The 18,342-nt window shown below is 40.1% G+C and overlaps 1 protein-coding gene across 1 annotated transcript in view; it reads right to left on the bottom strand.

Moving 5' to 3' along the window:
- Positions 1-17,600, bottom strand: part of KCNV2 (potassium voltage-gated channel modifier subfamily V member 2) — a 31,752-nt gene extending 14,152 nt beyond the window's left edge. Inside the window, exon 1 of the mRNA XM_075208961.1 lies at positions 16,074-17,600. Coding sequence (XP_075065062.1) covers positions 16,074-17,477 — 1,404 coding nt within the window. The 5' untranslated portion in view covers positions 17,478-17,600. The remainder of the gene's footprint in view (positions 1-16,073) is intronic.
- Positions 17,601-18,342: the final 742 nt, after the last annotated feature.

Here is an 18,342-nt window from a genome sequence, read left to right as displayed (position 1 = left end):
CAGCAATGCTAACCACTAGGGATGTGCACCGGCGACTTTTGAGGTCTCGTGTTTTGTGTTTTGGATCTGGATTTTCATTATTTTTGGGGTTCGGATTTGTCTCGCAAAACACTTGACGAAAGGTCTCGGTTCGGATTTAAGGTTTTGGATTCGGATTTTTTTTTGAAAAAAACATAAAAAGTTTAAAAAATCAAGTTTTTGGGCTTATTTTCACTCCTACGCTATTATTAACCTCAATAACATTCAATAACAAGCATTTCCACTAATTTACAGTGTATTCTGAACACCTCAAAATATAGTTATTAGTCCAAAACGTTGCAACGATGTATCTTTCTGGACTGCGTAGTGGAGTGGTCCCCACAATATAATAAGAAAACCATCAACTGGTATGAATCGCACCGAATAAAGTACCTGGACTGCGTAGAGGAGTGGTTCACCACAATATACATTAAAAACCCTGAACTTGTATGATTCGCACCAATAAATGTACCTGGACTGCGTAGAGGAGTGGGTCACCACAATAATATATATTAAAAACCCTGAACTTGTATGATTCGCAGCAATAAATGTATCTGGACTGCGTAGAGGAGTGAGTCACCACAATAAATATAATAAGAAAACCCTCAACTGGTATGATTCGCACCAATAAATGTACCTGGACTGCGTAGAGGAGTGGGTCACCACAATATATATTAAAAACCCTGAACTTGTATGATTCGCAGCAATAAATGTATCTGGACTGCGTAGAGGAGTGGGTCACCACAATATATATAATAAGAAAACCATCAACTTGTATGATTCGTACCAATAAATGTACCTGGACTGCATAGAGGAGTGGTTCACCACAATATATATTAAAAACCCTGAACTTGTATGATTCGCACCAATAAATGTACCTGGACTGCGTAGAGGAGTGGGTCACCACAATATATATTAAAAACCCTGAACTTGTATGATTCGCAACAATAAATGTATCTGGACTGCGTAGAGGAGTGAGTCACCACAATAAATATAATAAGAAAACCATCAACTGGTATGATTCGCACCAATAAATGTACCTGGACTGCGTAGAGGAGTGGGTCACCACAATATATATTAAAAACCCTGAACTTGTATGATTCGCAGCAATAAATGTATCTGGACTGCGTAGAGGAGTGGGTCACCACAATATATATAATAAGAAAACCATCAACTTGTATGATTCGCACCAATAAATGTACCTGGACTGCGTAGAGGAGTGGGTCACCACAATAATATATATTAAAAACCCTGAACTTGTATGATTCGCAGCAATAAATGTATCTGGACTGCGTAGAGGAGTGGGTCACCACAATATATATAATAAGAAAACCATCAACTTGTATGATTCGCACCAATAAATGTACCTGGACTGCGTAGTGGAGTGGTCACCACAATATAATTTAAAAAACCTTCAACTGGTCTCATTTCCACAAAACAGATGGCGGACACCGGATGGACTTCCAAAAAACCAACATACATGTTAACTGTTACGGTCTTCAACCACATTTGCACTCAGGGAACTTTGGCGTACTAATCTAAACATAGTTGGTCCCCACAATCTAAAAAAAAAACAATTGATCTGAATTCCACCAAACAAGTATCTTGACTGCGTAGTGGAGTGGCCCCGGTACCCAATTTGGTACCGGGGCCACAATATAATTTAAAAAAAATTCAACTGGGCTCAATTAAACAAAACAGATGGCGGACACCGGATGGACGTCTAAAACCAACATAGCTGTTAACTGTTAAGGGCGCACTTCCTCTTTTTTGTGACTGCACAAAGAATTAACCTAGTAATATAAATGGCAGTTATTTTTTTTTTTTAATATAGAAAGAAAAAAGTTAGTAATAGAAATGGCAGTTCCTCTTTTTTGGTACTGCACAAATAGTGATTATTTGGATTTCTATAATTAGTAATAAACTATTATTACTAATAAATAATTAACAATGAATTGTCTGCATCAGATCCCCTCTCCACTAGGAGTAAAATAGAAAACTATTCAGCCGTTATATAATCTAGAATATAAATAGAAATTGAGAAAGACAATTTGGTATTTGTCTGCATCATAATCATCAACATCCTCCTCAGCACCAGCTACATCAATATCCTCATCCCGGTGTACAACATTGACACCTTCATTAGCCAAATCTGTAATTGGACTGCGGGTGATCCTTCCAGCATATGCAGAGGGCGTGCTGCAAATGGTGGAAGGAGCCACCTCTTCCCGTACAGTGATGGGAAGGTCAGGCTTCGCAACCACCAACACCCTTGGACTCGCCTTGAGGATTTGTGATAATTTCTCTTTAGAAGGCAGAGTTGTTTGCTGTTTTGTTGCTGACAGCATAACTCTCTTAAATTTTTTGGAGGGGGGGGGGAGGAGGAGGGATAAGATCCGTGGGTGAAGCTGAACCACTAGTCATGAACACGGGCCAGGGCCTAAGCCTTTCCTTGCCACTTCGTGTCGTAAATGGCATATTGGCAACTTTACGTTTCTCCTCAGATGATTTTAAGTGTCTCTTTTTGCTACTTTTTCTTAACTTGGGCTTTTTGGATTTTACATGCCCGATACTACGAGATTGGGCATCGGGCTTGGAAGACGACGTTGATGGCATTTCATCATCTATGTCATGACTAGTGGCAGCCGCTTCAGCATTAGGAGGAAGTGGGTCTTGATCTTTCCCTACTTTATCCTCCAAATTTTTGCTCTCCATTATATGTAGCACAAGATACTGCAGAATGTGTGAACTTGGTAATATTGCAGTACCAATGGACTTATACTGCTGGATTGGTTTTGCAAATTTGGTTATAATTACTTTTTTTTTTTAATTTTTAATTTTAATATTTTTTACAACTTTATTTTTATTTTTTAAAAACTTGGGAATAATGGGGAAATAACTATGCCCTTAGAAGCACAGAGCACAGGACACAGCACCACTGGACTGAACAGGACACAGCACAGGACCCAGCAGCACTACGGAACTCAGCAGGACAGAGCACAGGACACAGCACCACTGGACTGATACTGCAGAATGTGTGAACTTTGTAATATTGCAGTACCACTGGACTTTTACTGCTGAATGTGTGAACTTGGTAATATTGCAGTACCAATGGGCTTTTACTGCTGGATTGGTTTTGTAAATTTGGTTATAATTATATATTTTTTTTAAATTTTTTATTTGTATTTTTTTTAAAAAAAAATTTTTATTTTTTAAAAACTTGGGAATAATGGGGAAATAACTATGCCCTTAGAAGCACAGAGCACAGGACACAGCACCACTGGACTGAACAGGACACAGCACAGGACCCAGCAGCACTACGGAACTCAGCAGGACAGAGCACAGGACACAGCACCACTGGACTGATACTGCAGAATATGTGAACTTTGTAATATTGCAGTACCACTGGACTTTTACTGCTGAATGTGTGAACGTGGTAATATTGCAGTACCAATGGGCTTATACTGCAGGATTGGTTGTGCAAATTTTGTGGTAATTAAAAAAAAATTAAATTAGTTTTTGGTATTTTTTTAAATAACTTTTTTTTATTTTTTTAAACACAGGGGAATATTGGGGAAATAACTATGCCCTTAGAAGCACAGAGCACAGGACACAGCACCACTGGACTGAACAGGAAACAGCACAGGACCCAGCAGCACCACTGACCTCAGAAGGACAGAGCACAGGACACAGCACCACTGGACTGTGCACAGCACAGGACACAGCACCACTGGACTGTGCACAGCACAGCACAGCACAGCACTGAACTGAACAGCATGAGATATAGCAGGACAGAGGACCACCTAACACACCCTCCCTCTACCCTGATCAATGCCCGAGTGAAGATGGCAGCGACTAGCGGGGAATTTATAGGATCCGAGTATCGCGAGATCCGACAACGGGATTATGAGTCAGAGCCTCAGTTTCAGATTTGAATTTCACGCCAATACCCGGATCTGTCTCGGATCCGACTCGGATCGGCAACGTTCGGGTGGGCTCGGATTTCATAAATCCGAGTGCGCTCATCTCTACTAACCACCATGCCACTGTACTTTCAATACCTTCTCCTAATTATTATTGTTTTTATGCCACTCACCATTGTAGGACAGATGACTTCCTGCATCAGCCTGATCTTCAAGTTGGTGGTATCAATTTATCTAGGGCCATCTTAACAACATTATGGGCCCCCGGGCAAAGCAGTGCACCGGGGCCCCTAGATATAGATATAGATATATAGATGTATACAGATATAGATATAGATATATAGAGATAGAGATAGATAGATGTACTTGCTCAGTGACCATTGTAGTTTTTTTTTGCAGGTTTTTTTCTTTTGCAGGATTATTTATTCTCATTAAGAGCCGTGCCTATGGGGCCCCCTTGCCCATGGGTCACCCGGGCAGCTGCCCATCGTGCCCAATGGAAAAGATGGCCCTGAATTTATCTCAATCTGGATTACAAGGAGGGAATTCAATTCCCCTAAGAATACTGCTGCAGAGTAACCATTAAAAGTTACCATTAATACAATAATTTTAAGACAGATTTCAGGAAGCCGAAAGTAAACAGCTGGCGTTGAACTTACTATATTAACGGTAATTATGCACACTATCACCGTAATATCGATAATAGTGCACAGGCCGCGTTACTTTTGACAGTAACGTGGGCAATTGAATTCCCCCTAACTGTTTCTCAATTTAGTCCCTAGTTCACTTGTGACCTGGAAAAATTGCACTGATAGGGCTCGCTGACGACTGGATTTGGGAAACACTGTTCCTTATGTGCTTTTCCCCAGCTTCCCTGATGGCACTGGATTATCACAGCTGTTAGCAGTCTGCTCTCCCCCGCTAAGTAATGCAGCAACCATTGCCCCCTTCCAAACGCATGGTATTGCCCTCCCCCAGAAAATTCTTTCAGTCTCTCTGCCTTGCCTGTCTCCTTGTGTGCAATCAAAGAAAATAAGTTTTAACTTCATCACCGGTTCAGTGTTTAAATCCCTGTAACAAAGCTCAGGATCACTTGGATATAAAAGTTGTAAAAGCAATCATCTTACAATGTGCAATCTTGAATCCACTACGTTACAAAAATATTTGTGTTTAATTTTTCCTTATCTATTCACTTATTCAGTGTTTCTTTCTACTACCCCATGATCATCTCCTTTATTCCCACATCCTCTTTCCTGATTTTAATTGTGGTAATTTCTTTCATACTCCACCTATAGCCCCTTCCCACATCGGTCCCTCATCACTCTCCTCTATTGCAGTATATAACCCCTGGTTCTGCAGCATTGTATGTGAGAACTCCCACCCTGCCTCAATACTTGGCATCAACAGGAATGAATGAGTCCAAACTTCAACACATACAGCTGCTGCTCAGTTCGTTACATACAGTATATAACGTATATACTGTGTAGTAGTTTACCTTCCTAATACTCTAGACCAGGGGTGTCCCACCTTTTAGCTTCCTTGGGCCACATTGGAAGACGACGAGTTGGTTTGGGCCACACATAAGATACACTAACAATAACGATATCTGATCATCCAAAAAAACCATAGAAAACATAGTTAACATATATATATGAGAAAAAAAGTGATATATATATATATATATATATATATATATATATATATATATATATAAATATATATAAATCACTTTTTTTTCAAATCCCCCTATACTTACCTTTCAATCTCCCTGTTCAAAAAAATCCTCTCTAGTTATTATACTATAATCACTTTTTGTACTGTTTCGAAGCAATATCAATAAAGTGCATTTAAGCCAGGCATTGTATATCAGGGTGCCCTGACCAGGCCTGCGGTACCTGACATATACACCACTGTGACCCCAAATTGTGACCTGTTTTGCTAATTGCACCACTATGTTAGTTAAGGGATAACAACTTATAATGGGCCAAAGAGAATAATATATAATGCCCCATTAGTATTACAAGTAGAAGTATGTAGCAGGGAGATAAGGTCCATGATGCTCCAGGACCAGGTGACTTTTATTCACTGGTCAGCGTCCCTTGAAATAATAAAAAAAATCCCCCTTAACTTACCTTTTAATTGGCTTGTTCTCCTGTCCTCTTCTCTTCTTTTCTCCAATTCTGTGCTGCTGATTGTTCTTCTCACGTGGGTGACTCCTCTGTGCTGCGCTCCGCAATGGATGTTGGGTGTGATGACATCACGCCCGACATTCACTGCGAGCACCGCAACGGAGGAGTAGACAAGGGAGGGAGTTGGAGTACCAGCTGACGTAACCGCAAGGTAAGTATTTTGTTTTCTTTTTTTTTTTGCCGGATTTTTTTTTTCCATTAACAGCGCTGCCCCCTTGCCACAACCAAAACTCCTGCTGGGCCACATTTACAGGCGTGGTGAGCCGCATGCCTAACACAGGGCCTATGTATTTATACAGAAAGTATTAATCTTCAATATACTCTTCTTCATATTTCATGTTTTGAGTAATCTCTGTGCCAGAAACAACTTAAGGTGTGCCAAATGTAGATAACAGCTGCACAGAGAAACTATATTATCATGTATCTGATGATATATTGGACCTAATAATATTGTAATTGAAATGCAATTATGTGTGGACGCTATGACCTGTTTATTAGACAGATAATTATGTCTCTTTGGTGTGTCAGAGAAAAAATGGCAGGTATAAGGATTTTAGGTTATTTCAGAGCAGACTATGATTCACACTCAGGTGTGCATTTCCTCCCCATATTAGCATATATACTGCCTCACTGAGTGACCTCCCAGGGAACATGTTTAAAAACCCACTTGATGTTATGGAAAATTGTCAGTTTTGAGCAATCAATACAATTTAAAGCAGTCCATTTCAACTCTGCATTTGCCTGACATACAAATTTTATGATCTATGTAAGTTTTCTGTGGTTGCATTTATTTTTAATGTAATTTATGTTTTTTTTTATTGTCCTGTACATTTTTATATTATTTTTTTTTTTATACATTTTATCCTTGTTATTCTAATGAAACCATAAGCCTTTTAAGAAGAGAAGTATTGATTATTATTATTTGATTGCTGGACTGTTTTAGCCCTTTGATTGCTTGAATATGTTAACTTTTTAATACTAATGTTTGAACTGTTAACTCCTTTGCCTAGCAAAGAGCATAGAGTGTGCCAGCATTCACATCTGTGTAACTGATTCTTAGTGTCCTATTCATCTGCAGGAGCAGCTGTTTATATAGCGTCACTAATTCCACAGCACTGTACAGAGACTCGCTCATATCAGTCCCTACTTCATTGAAGCTTACTGTCTAAATTCCCTAACATACACAGAGAGAGAGACTAAAGTTAATTTGATAGCAGCCAATTAACCTACTTGTGTGTATTTGGAGTAGAGATGGTCACCGACCCCCGTGTTTTGGTTTTGGATTCGGTTTTGGATCTGGATTACCGTCGTGTTTTGGTTTTGGTTTTGGTTTTGCAAAACCGCCATTGCGTGTTTTGGTTTTGTTTGGTTTTGTTTTGCTATTTTGTTGGAAAATCAATGTTTTTGGGCCTAAAATAACCCAATTTAGTGCTCCAACTGTTTTAGAGATAAGTAATCTAATTGTTGAGGTAATAAATCATCCAAAAAAACAGTTTAATTCTTCATTGGTAGGCCTTCATTTATTCTACACACAAAACAGATTGTCTTCCTCTCCATCTATGCATATTGGCAATGCAGCCATAATCTTTGGATGTATATTACACCCTACACTTATAGTTAAATATGTAAAGAAATGGAAAAAGGCAGTTTGCTTTCTGTCTCTATAGGCCCCCCTCCACTTGTTTAAAAAAAAAAAAAAAATTCAGCCGTTTAATAGACTGTACAATATTAATTGACATGGAGAAAGCCAGTTTGGTTTCTGTCTCTCTAGGCCCCCCTCCACTTGTATAAAATACAAAGAAATTCAGCCGCTATAGACTGTACAATATTAATTGACATGGAGAAAGCCAGTTTGGTTTCTGTCTCTCTAGGCCCCCCTCCACTTGTAAGAAATACAAAAAAATTCAGCCGTTATAGACTGTACAATATTATGAGAAATGGACAAAGCCAGTTTGGGGTCACTCTGTCTATGACACCCTACCCTTAAGGATAAATTGCCCTAACAGCAGCCTTTCAAGATGGTACGTGATATGGAAATGCCACAAGTCCCTTTCCTCTTTGGGGGTAGATTGCACCCTACACTTACATAGAAAGTTTTAAAAAGATGTTATCATCATCATCTTGAGCTTCATCCTCACCCTCATCAGTGTGTACGTCATCATCACAGACTATCAATTCATCGCCGCTTGAATCCGCCATTAGAGAACAGTCAGTCTGAATGTCTTAGATGGTGAAGGCCTTCCTCGTGGAAGATGTAGTTAATTTTTATAAACATCATTTTCTCCACATTTTTGGGAAGTAACCTTCTACGGCGATCACTGACTAAGTTACCTGCTGTGCTGAACACTCGTTCAGAGTACACACTGGAGGGTGGGCAGCTTAGGTATTGCAAAGCAAGTTTGTACATGGGTTTCCAAATGGCCTGCTTTTCTTCCCAGTAAGGAAAGGGACTGTCTGACATTTCCATATCAACTACCTCTTGAAAGTAATCCTCCACCATCCTTTGCATGTTTATACTCGTATTGGATGGAGTTATGGGCAAAGTGACACATTTTTTTGAAAAATCCTTCAAACCAGCCAAGATGTTAAATTGTTCTGGTCTGCCCCCTGCGTCTTCCCTGCTTCTTTTTGGAAAATGTAATTTTTTATGAGCAGCAGCAGCTTGAGAAAGTGAAGGAGGACACGTCATCAAGCCAAGGCCCAGTTCAGCGGCCAACTTGCTGAGCAATAGCTCCTTGCAAAAGTTCACATCTCACTCATTTACAAGTAAAGACTCAATGTAGGTTTTAAACCTTGGATCAAGCACAGTGGCCAAAACGTACTGAACCGAGTTCAAGATCTTAATAACTCGAGGATCATTGTGAAGCGAATTAAGTACTTGATCGACAAGGCCAACATACTTTGCTGAATTGCTTTCTTTCAGCTCCTCCTTCATTTTCTCAAGCTGCTTTTCCAATAGTCTAATTAAAGGAATGACTTGGCTCAAACTAGCAGAGTCTGCACTCACCTCACACGTCACAACTTCAAATGGTTTCAGCACCTTGCACAGCACTGAAAGGATTCCCCACTGTGCAAGAGTGAAATACATCCCCCCTCCTTTCACAATGTCATGGCTTGTGCAATACGCTTGGATGGCTTTGCGCTGTTCCTCCATCCTCTGAAGCATGTACAGGGTGGAATTCCACCTAGTTACCACCTCTTGCTTAAGTTGGTGGCAGGGCAAGTTAAACTGCTCTTGGAGCTGCTGTAATCTCCTACATGCTGTGGCTGAATGCCTGAAATGGCCTGAAATTTTACGGGCCACCGAAAGCATCTCCTGCACCTCACGGTTATTTCGTAGGAAGCTCTGCACCACCAAGTTGATGGTGTGAGCAAAACAGGGAATGTGTTGGAAATCACCCAGCTGTAATGCTCGCACTATATTGTTGGCGTTATCAGAAATGACATACCCTGGGGAGAGTCCGAGTGGTATAAGCCATGCATCAATCACATCTCTCAGTTTGCGTAACAAATTGTCAGCCGTATGCCTGTTAGTGAAGCCGGTGATACAAAGAGTGGCCTGCCTGTGACAAATGTTACGTAGTGGTGTACATGCTGCTGCTGTTCCTGCTGGTGAAGGTGAATGACCAACCCAGTGGGCTGTCACAGTCATATAGTCTTTGTTTTGGCCACTTCCACTTGTCCACATATCTGTGGTTAAGTGAACAGTGGGCAGAATGGCATTTTTCAGCGCAATCTCTACATTTTTACACACTTTTTGGTATAGTTGGGGAATTGCTTTACGGGAGAAATGGTGTCGCGATGGAATTCTGTAACGCGGACACAAAACCTCAATTAACTGTGAAAAACCAGCTGCGTTTATTGTAGAGATTGGACGCAGATCTAACACTAACATTGCAGCCATGGCGTCTGTGACTCGCTTGGCGACTGGGTGACTGCTGTCATATTTGCTTCCCCTCGCAAATGATTGTTTCACAGTTAATTGCTGAAATGTAGGACTGCTCATTTTCTTGACCTGCCTCTGGGATGATGATTCACCCCCAGCAACAGAAACAGCAGCAGCAGTGGGACTAACGCTTTCTTCAGAGGAATCAATAATAGTGCAGAAGTCATCCAGCCTTAAGTGGGATGCCGGGCTAACTCCCAGCGCTACTGAGGATATTGATGAGGATGGTGTGGTGGGTGTATTTTGTAGTCGTCGGGATGTCGGTGAGCTGAGGGTCTTAGCTGATGATGGAGTGCTTGTATTTTTTTGGGAAGAACTTTCAGCTTTTCCCAACACTTTGCCATGAACTTTCGTTAAATGGCGTAACATAGACGAGGTTCCAAGATGGTTAAGGTCCCTCCCTCGACTGACTGTGGCTTGACATACACTACAAATGGCTATACAATTGTTGTCTGGATTTGGGTAGAAATAATTTCACACATAAGAAGTGGATTTTTTTGTTTTATGCCCAGGCATGACAATGGCCTTTTTCTTGTCACGTGCCAGAACTGCTGCCACTGGTGCAGGACTTACACAAACAACCTCATCCTCATCAACATCCTCATTAGTGCCCTCGTCGCCTACACAAATCTCCCCCTCATCCTCTTCTAATTCCAAAGTGGCATCCTCAATTTGGGTATCACCGGCTACACTCGGGCTATTAAGGCACACATCAGCAGAATGCTCACGATTAGACATCCCACTGTTGGATGGACTCTCCACAGGGATTGTTGTCATTTGTGAATCAGAGCAAACATTCTCCTCTAATGCCTTACTGTTATCTTGCAGCTCGGCTTTGACGCGTAACAGTAGTTGTGCACCAATTGTAGGCTGGGTAACTTTTTGGGATCTGCCACTAATAGTCAAATGTGAAGACCTCACTCTCTCTTTGCCACTGCGTGTGTAGAATGGCATGCTTGCAATTTTTTTTTTATCGTCACTTAACTTTTGCTCAGTTACACTTCTTTTTCGCTTCAATACAGTAAAAAAAAAATTTGTTTTTGTTTTTTGCACTAATTTCGAAACACTCTGTTGTTTGACATCACCTTGGCCAGATGACGTACTGGGAACACTAACATCAGGACTGGTGAGAGAACCTGGTTGATCATTCTGATCATATGTGGACTGCTTTGAATCCATTCTGAGTGCAAAGCACTGGGGAGTGCTAAAAATTATTTGGTAGATACTGCTGACAGATATGACTTTTGACAGCCAGAAATATTTATGCACAATTATGGGGGACACCCCAAAAGCACCGAGGAGTGCTAAAAATGATTTGGTAGATACTGCTGACAGATATGACTTTTGACAGCCAGAAATATTTATGCATAATTATGGGGGACACCCCAAAAGCACTGGGGAGTGCTAAAAATTATTTGGTTGATACTGCTGACAGATTTGACTTTTGACAGCCAGAAATATTTATGCACAATTATGGGGGACACCCCAAAAGCACTGGGGAGTGCCAAATATTAACAAAAAATAATAAACCTCTATCCTCCTCTCTTCTCTAGCGATTTTTGTTAGAGCAATTGCAAGAAGAATATTGGATTATCTGTCCCTGCTCTAATCAGCCTGTGACTACACCCTGCTCTCTCCCTCTGTCAAATGGCAATGGATTGCTGTGGAGGCGTGTATTTATAATGTTGAAGTATCGTGAGAACCGAGCCCCGAGATCCGACGACGTCACGATGACGTTCGGCCTCGATTTGGATTCGGAACGGGCGGGAGAGTACCGAGCTGCTCAGCTTGGTACTCGGATACCCAAAGTTCGGGTGGGTTCAGTTCTCGGGGAACCGGACCCGCCCATCTCTAATTTGGAGTGCAGGAGGAAATGGGAGCACCCAGAGGAATCCCACACAAACACATGGAGAACATACAAACACCACACAGATAAGGCCATGGATGAGAATCAAACTCATTAACCCATCGCTGTGAGGCAAAAGTGCTAACCACTAAGTCACTGTGCGGTCCTATTGCCCTAATACAATAAGTGGTGGAAGCTACTAGGTATGTATGGATGTGAGAGACCTGCTTTGGGTGTGTTACAGCTGGATTTGTAACCTGCGTGATAGGTTACGGTTTTTTGAACAGGATGATGATTCAAAGCAATACTGGAGTAGCTTAAATTGGAGAAAATAAATTTCCTTCCTGGCCTAGTCAGAGTTTGGTCCCATCAATAAGTAATGACAGAACTTCAAAAATGCTGCCCATCATTGGGCAAATATTGCTAAACCTTAGTTATTAGCTACTTTTCTACAAAGTCAACTGCCTCTCATTATACAGTACATACCTTGAATTTGAGAGCCCCTTTTACCATAAGACACTGTCCTAATTTAAATAATTGAGGGTAAGAAAAAAAACTTTAGAGAATAAATAAAGTATACTAAAGTGTATGTTTTAAGGGGTTAAATATGCCAAAGGGTCTGTTTTTGATCACAAACCCATACCCTATTTCCAATAGTTGCTAGATACCCTCTCTAGCAGAATGTATCTACTTAGTTCAAACACAATGACAACAGGTTTGTGACACATTGTTAGGGGATCAGATGTAGACAGAACCACAAATGCCCCAACTTGCCAAACAAGAAGCATCTAAAGGAAAGGTAAGGGCTAGATACACTCTACCAGATTTTATCTAGCATACAATTACATATAGGCTAGGATTTGTACAGTTAAACTTCTACATTGACATTACACTTTTTTCATGATCCACTCATCCACTCCAGTGGCCCATTTTACTATAACGATATGATTTTTTCATGGACAGTCCAACATGTGTTGACGGTTTACAAGAGACTGACTTCTATTGTGAGTTAACTATTAAAAGTGTTTCTGAGGAATACTATTCTGAAATATATTGTAGAAAATAATTTATTAACACAGCATCAGTGTTTTGTCATGAAGGGCTTCTCATGTGTTACAAATTTTATGAGGAGGTTCTGTACTAGATCCTGCTACTGTAATTGATGCCATATATTTAGATTTTGTTCCACATAACAGTCTGGTACATAAGATGAGAGTGCCAGGTATAGGGGAAAAGTAGGTACATATGTAGAGAATGAAGAAAATTAACAGGATGAAGCATGAAGAAAAAAATACAAATGACCTTGTAAATGACTTAAAAAGTAAGATGTCCAAATTTGCTGACTAACGTATTCAATACATTTCAAGAAAATTGAGATTGGACAAGGTCTTGGAATATTGGTTGACGGAAAGGCATGTAGCAGCACAGTTGCAAGCAGCAGCTAACCATTGCGTAAAATCCTATAAAGGGTAATAAATTCACATGACGGAAATATAAAAATGATCATTGTGTAAGTCATCAGTTACACCATAGTTTTGAACTATTCACTGTAAAAAGAAGCTAAGAGAGCCTGAGTGGTTTCAGAAGCAGGCAACCTCACTACAAAGGGAAATGGAAGGTTATATTATAAAGAGAGATATGAAAGACATTGGGGAAAAGGACACATAAAAGTAACCTAATTATTATGTATAAATATATACAAGGTTTTGTACCATGCAGAGGACCATCAATTGTGAAAAAAGATGGTTTCACCATGAGCATATAAAGGGATTCTTTACTGTAAGGGTAGTAATCTGTGAAATTTCCTACCACATGGGGTGGTGAAAGCAAATTTATAAACAGAAATTCAAAATGGATTGGATGGCTTTCCACAAGAAATAGTATCTGTAGCTATAATTGCTAGAAGTCATTAGTGGGCGACTGATGTAAGTAATTTATCCATTGTCCTTTTCTGGTGTCAGGAAATAAACCCATTCCCCCCTCTCCCCCCCTCTACATGGCAACTGTAACATTGGAGGGTTTGTTTTACCTTTGTCTAGATCAACAGAGCTAAAAATAAATATCAAAGCTTGAGGTCAGTGGACTAGTATCGTTTTCTTTAACCTTACAAGCTACAGTATGTAATTGTTTTACAAATTGTCAATTGCAAATTTTCTTGTGTGAAGTTTTCTTTTTTTTATTAAGACAGTTGGAGCATTCTCAGATGTTTCCTTCATTTTACACTTTTCTTGATTTTACACTAATTTATACTGTTCCCTTGAAAAATAAAGTGGGAATATCGCTGTATTTGAAAAATAGACCTATTGGAGTATTTTGGCACATTTAATGCTTAAGGGGTCCATTTATGACCATCATATTTTTTAATTGCATCGATGAGAAATGATTTAATGTGTCTATTTATTAAAATTGTTTAACTGGTACAGCATCTACGATAGAAGCCTGTCCTGCCGAATAGTTTATAGTAAAGTGATAGCAGTTGCAATCACTTTAACTACATGTTCATAAGGCCAGGCAGAATTTGCGATGGGGAGAGCATCTGAAGATCCTACTCCTGCGATGCTCTCCCCATGGACTACAACGGCCGACACCATCTATGAGGACTGGATTTGCGAACGATGAGGCTAGGACTGCAGCAGATATCCTATAATCATAAATAGCCTTGTTACTAATTAGTGATTTAATCCCCTGAAAACTGCAGTTTTGGGAGGCTGCTTTAATTTGTTGGGACTTATCCCTTTAGTATCAGTTAATTAACTCAGCTCAGGTTATTGCAATTAGGAAACTGTAGTGGAAAGAACCAAAACAGACAATCTCAAGGGCTAATTGGGTTATTTTAGAAGGATGCATTATGTTTTCATAAATCCCTGCTTACATGAACAAGAAGAGTTTAGAGTGAGACCAAGATCAGTTTAGCTAGTACATGCCAAAACACTGAAACAGGAAAGGTGAATCACGATGTAATATATGAAATGTACTGTTCAAAGCAAGCACATTTATTCCAATAACATGCGTTAAGATTTCAGTAGGGACCTCTGGCCATTTACAAATGCATAATGCATTAGATTTTATAGGTTATATCTTCTCATGTCATTAGTCAACACATTTAATTGCAAGGTTAACAGTATGTCCAGATAGCCTTTCTTGGAGCATATCTGAGGAGTTTTCACACTAAAAAGGGCCGACCTTTCACTTATATAAAATTCTAAAAAAATACCTGAACACCATGAGCACCAATTTTTAAGAACATGCTAGTTACCAATGTGGAAATGAGGACTGTTTGATCATGCTCCTGGAAGCGGCACCAGGGGAAACATTATGCAGCTTTTAAAATAAATCATCTATTTGGACCTTATAGAAGGAATCAGTAGGATGTTCTAGTTACCATTATAAAGGTGGATTGTATAAATGTACATGTTTCCAACATATATTATAGCTAGTTTAATGGTAGATCTCAGCACATTGGCACAGACAAGTTGGGAATGGTGGTGGAGTGGAGATTACAACACATTTTTAAAAAACCTATTTGTGTGTCAGCTCCAGTTAGAACTGAAAGAAACATGTAAGATTTTATTTTATTTTTTTACTCTGAGCCACTCTGGGCCTTCTGAGATCCAGTAGCTCTTTCCTGCAGGGGAACATAATGTTTCATGAGTATACTGCACATTGTTTCAGTTTGGATTGTGCAAAGTGATTAAACAGCAAGGAACCATTAAAAGACTCCCTGGCTCTGGGTATGTGTCTCACATAGCTGCCAATTCTATGTGTCAGGAAATAACGGCTCATGTTAATCAGGCCCACTCCCACCCTCCGTAAAAACACTGCAGGAAAGTGTTAACTGGTTAAACAAGCATCTCTGTCTCCACTATGTTTAGGGGAGTCATTTGGAGGGCTGAGCCAATAAGAGGAGTCATTTTAAAACTAATAAGCGGATTAGTTTTGTGAGCTGTTTCCTATAGGTTTACTAGGACCCAGATCTTTGGTAATGTTATTCAGGCTTCATGGATATTAGTCATGGAAATAGTCAGGAATTATCTCAGGGATGTCACCGATAGGCAACATTATATATTTTTAAAAAATATGTATTAGAATAGATTTTAAAGCTGAGTATTGTTTTACAATAGAATTGAGGCAATATTAAATCCAACACTTACTGCTGCCCACCACCAGGCATGAGGAATGCTGGTAAAGTTAGTGCCTGACACATCATGCTCAACAGTGTAGACCATGGCAGAAAAAGAGAAAATCCCCATGGCAATGAAGAGGAGCAGACATCCCACTTGTTGGTAACACTGGCGGAGGGTGAAACCAAAGGCTCTTAGTCCCGTGGAATGACGTGCCAACTTAAGGATGCGGAATATACGCATCAGTCTCATTATTCTAAGTACTTGACCAAGTTTTCCAACCCGTCCCACAGCCTCTATCTCATGTTCATGACTGGACCTTTTACCATTTTGGTCTTCTTCAGAAAACTTCTCGAGAAGCATTTGCAAATACAGTGGCAATATTGCAATCAGATCTACAGCATTAAGAACACTGCGCACAAAACGTTGTATATCTGGGGTTGAGATTATACGAAGCAGGTACTCCAGAGTAAAGAATGCAATGCACAGGGTCTCCACATGCTCCAAGTAAGGTTTACCACTTGGAAGCCCAGCAGCATTTTTGTACTGCATGTCCTCAACTGTGTTTAGTGTCATAGCAACAACTGATATAAGAACAAAGAAGCTAGATGCTACAGCCATGCCCTTGGCTGTAACTGAGGAGAAGGGTTTTTCCATCAAGTTCCAGATACAACGCCTCAGGTGTCCACAAAGCATCCCTCTAAAGAGCTCTTCATTCTCTTCTGTTTCCATTTCAGCTCTGAGCTCTCTCTGGATCTTAAGCTGTTCATTCAACTCATCCTGCCTCTCTTCAAATGATATGCGACAGCAGCGGGGAGTGTGTTTGACCCTTACTCCCCAATAGTTTATTTCCTCTAGGAAGCTGCGAGGACACAGCTCATCCCTTACCCACAACACTCCAGTACGATAGAAGTTATAGATATGGTGGAAGATAGCTGGATCACGATCAAAGAAATATACATCTTCCAATGGACTGTAATCATCACATAGGTCTAGCTTACGCTGTCGGTCAGTGTATGTAGCCAATCGACCTATCCGAGTCTTGGGATAACTAGCTGCTACCAAATAGGATATATAATAACTTGTTCCACCCACATTGATGTGCAGCAAATTATTTGGAGTATTTCCAAAAAAAGAGGGGGAAAGCAAGCGTATTTCCTGATCTTCCTCAAAGAGGCCACGGTCGTGTTGAGCTGCAATGAATTGCTTTTTCCATCCATCCAACCGTCTTTCTTCTCTTTCTGCCCATCTCAGTTCCTCTACATCGTCATCTTCATCTTCAATGTAATAAATATAATTGCTCTCTGAATTCCACTGGCAGCCGGTTGAGTCTCTAGCAAATCGGAATCTGTCTTCTCCACTATGGGGTCTTCCAGATCCTTCTCTGAAAAAGGACAAAGAAGGAGCCCTGGTCCTTTGCTTATACTGCTGCATGTCTGGTCAGGGAGCATTCGTCCCATGCAAGAAAAGCTAGTCGATCATGCAGATAGTACAGAAGCAGCTGTTGCCTTTGCCAGTGTCACAGGGTGTGTGTTGTATCTCTCTTTTCCCTTCTGTTTCATTGGCCACTGAACAAAACAATGGTAAAGGATTTTCTTTTGTGTGTGTCATTGACAGTTTTAAGTCCTGCTGACAAAGAAGATTTGAATACTTAAGAAGGGATTTTCAGCTATTATCCCATTCAGCCTGAAACTTACAGCATGGAGTGCTACGCTAAACAAATGTAGCACACTGATGAGCTACGGACAGATGGCCAGGTCACTGAAAATTTCCTTCTGTAACCCAACTGTTACTAATTTTCACATTGTAAATATTTGCATCAGTTATTTATCATGTTTTTGTCTAGAATAAGTTGAATATACGCCACCACAGTAAATAAGTTTTGTTTATAGGAGATAGCTGTTTTTGCATGGTTAAGTGACAAATTACAGTAGTGATAAATGAGAAAGCATTTCACCTGTTCTTCTGTGTTTTAAAGCTGCTAAATCTATAAACCACTACAACTATGCCACCCATATTTACAGATCATATATTCTTCCAGTAAATAATGATGTAGATAGTAACATGAAAATGTAATTAAAAAAAAAGACTGGGCCCTTGTACAACATCTCCAACATGCCCCAGGTCCTATATGTTTGTACAAACCTGCTGTAGGTCACATATAGCGACCTGTTATTGAGTGAATACTTGCAGTGCAATGATGTCACAGGACAGTTGTCCCTTGAGAATTTACCTGGAGAACCAGATAAATACAAAACCAGGTGTGCCAAGGAAACCATCCGTAGTAAATAAAGTAAAA

The sequence above is a fragment of the Mixophyes fleayi genome, chromosome 1, assembly GCF_038048845.1.
Source record: "Mixophyes fleayi isolate aMixFle1 chromosome 1, aMixFle1.hap1, whole genome shotgun sequence".
NCBI classification, from domain to species: Eukaryota; Metazoa; Chordata; class Amphibia; order Anura; family Limnodynastidae; genus Mixophyes; species Mixophyes fleayi.
Note: the sequence above shows the minus strand (reverse complement) of the source record. Positions and strands in the feature narration are given on the sequence as shown.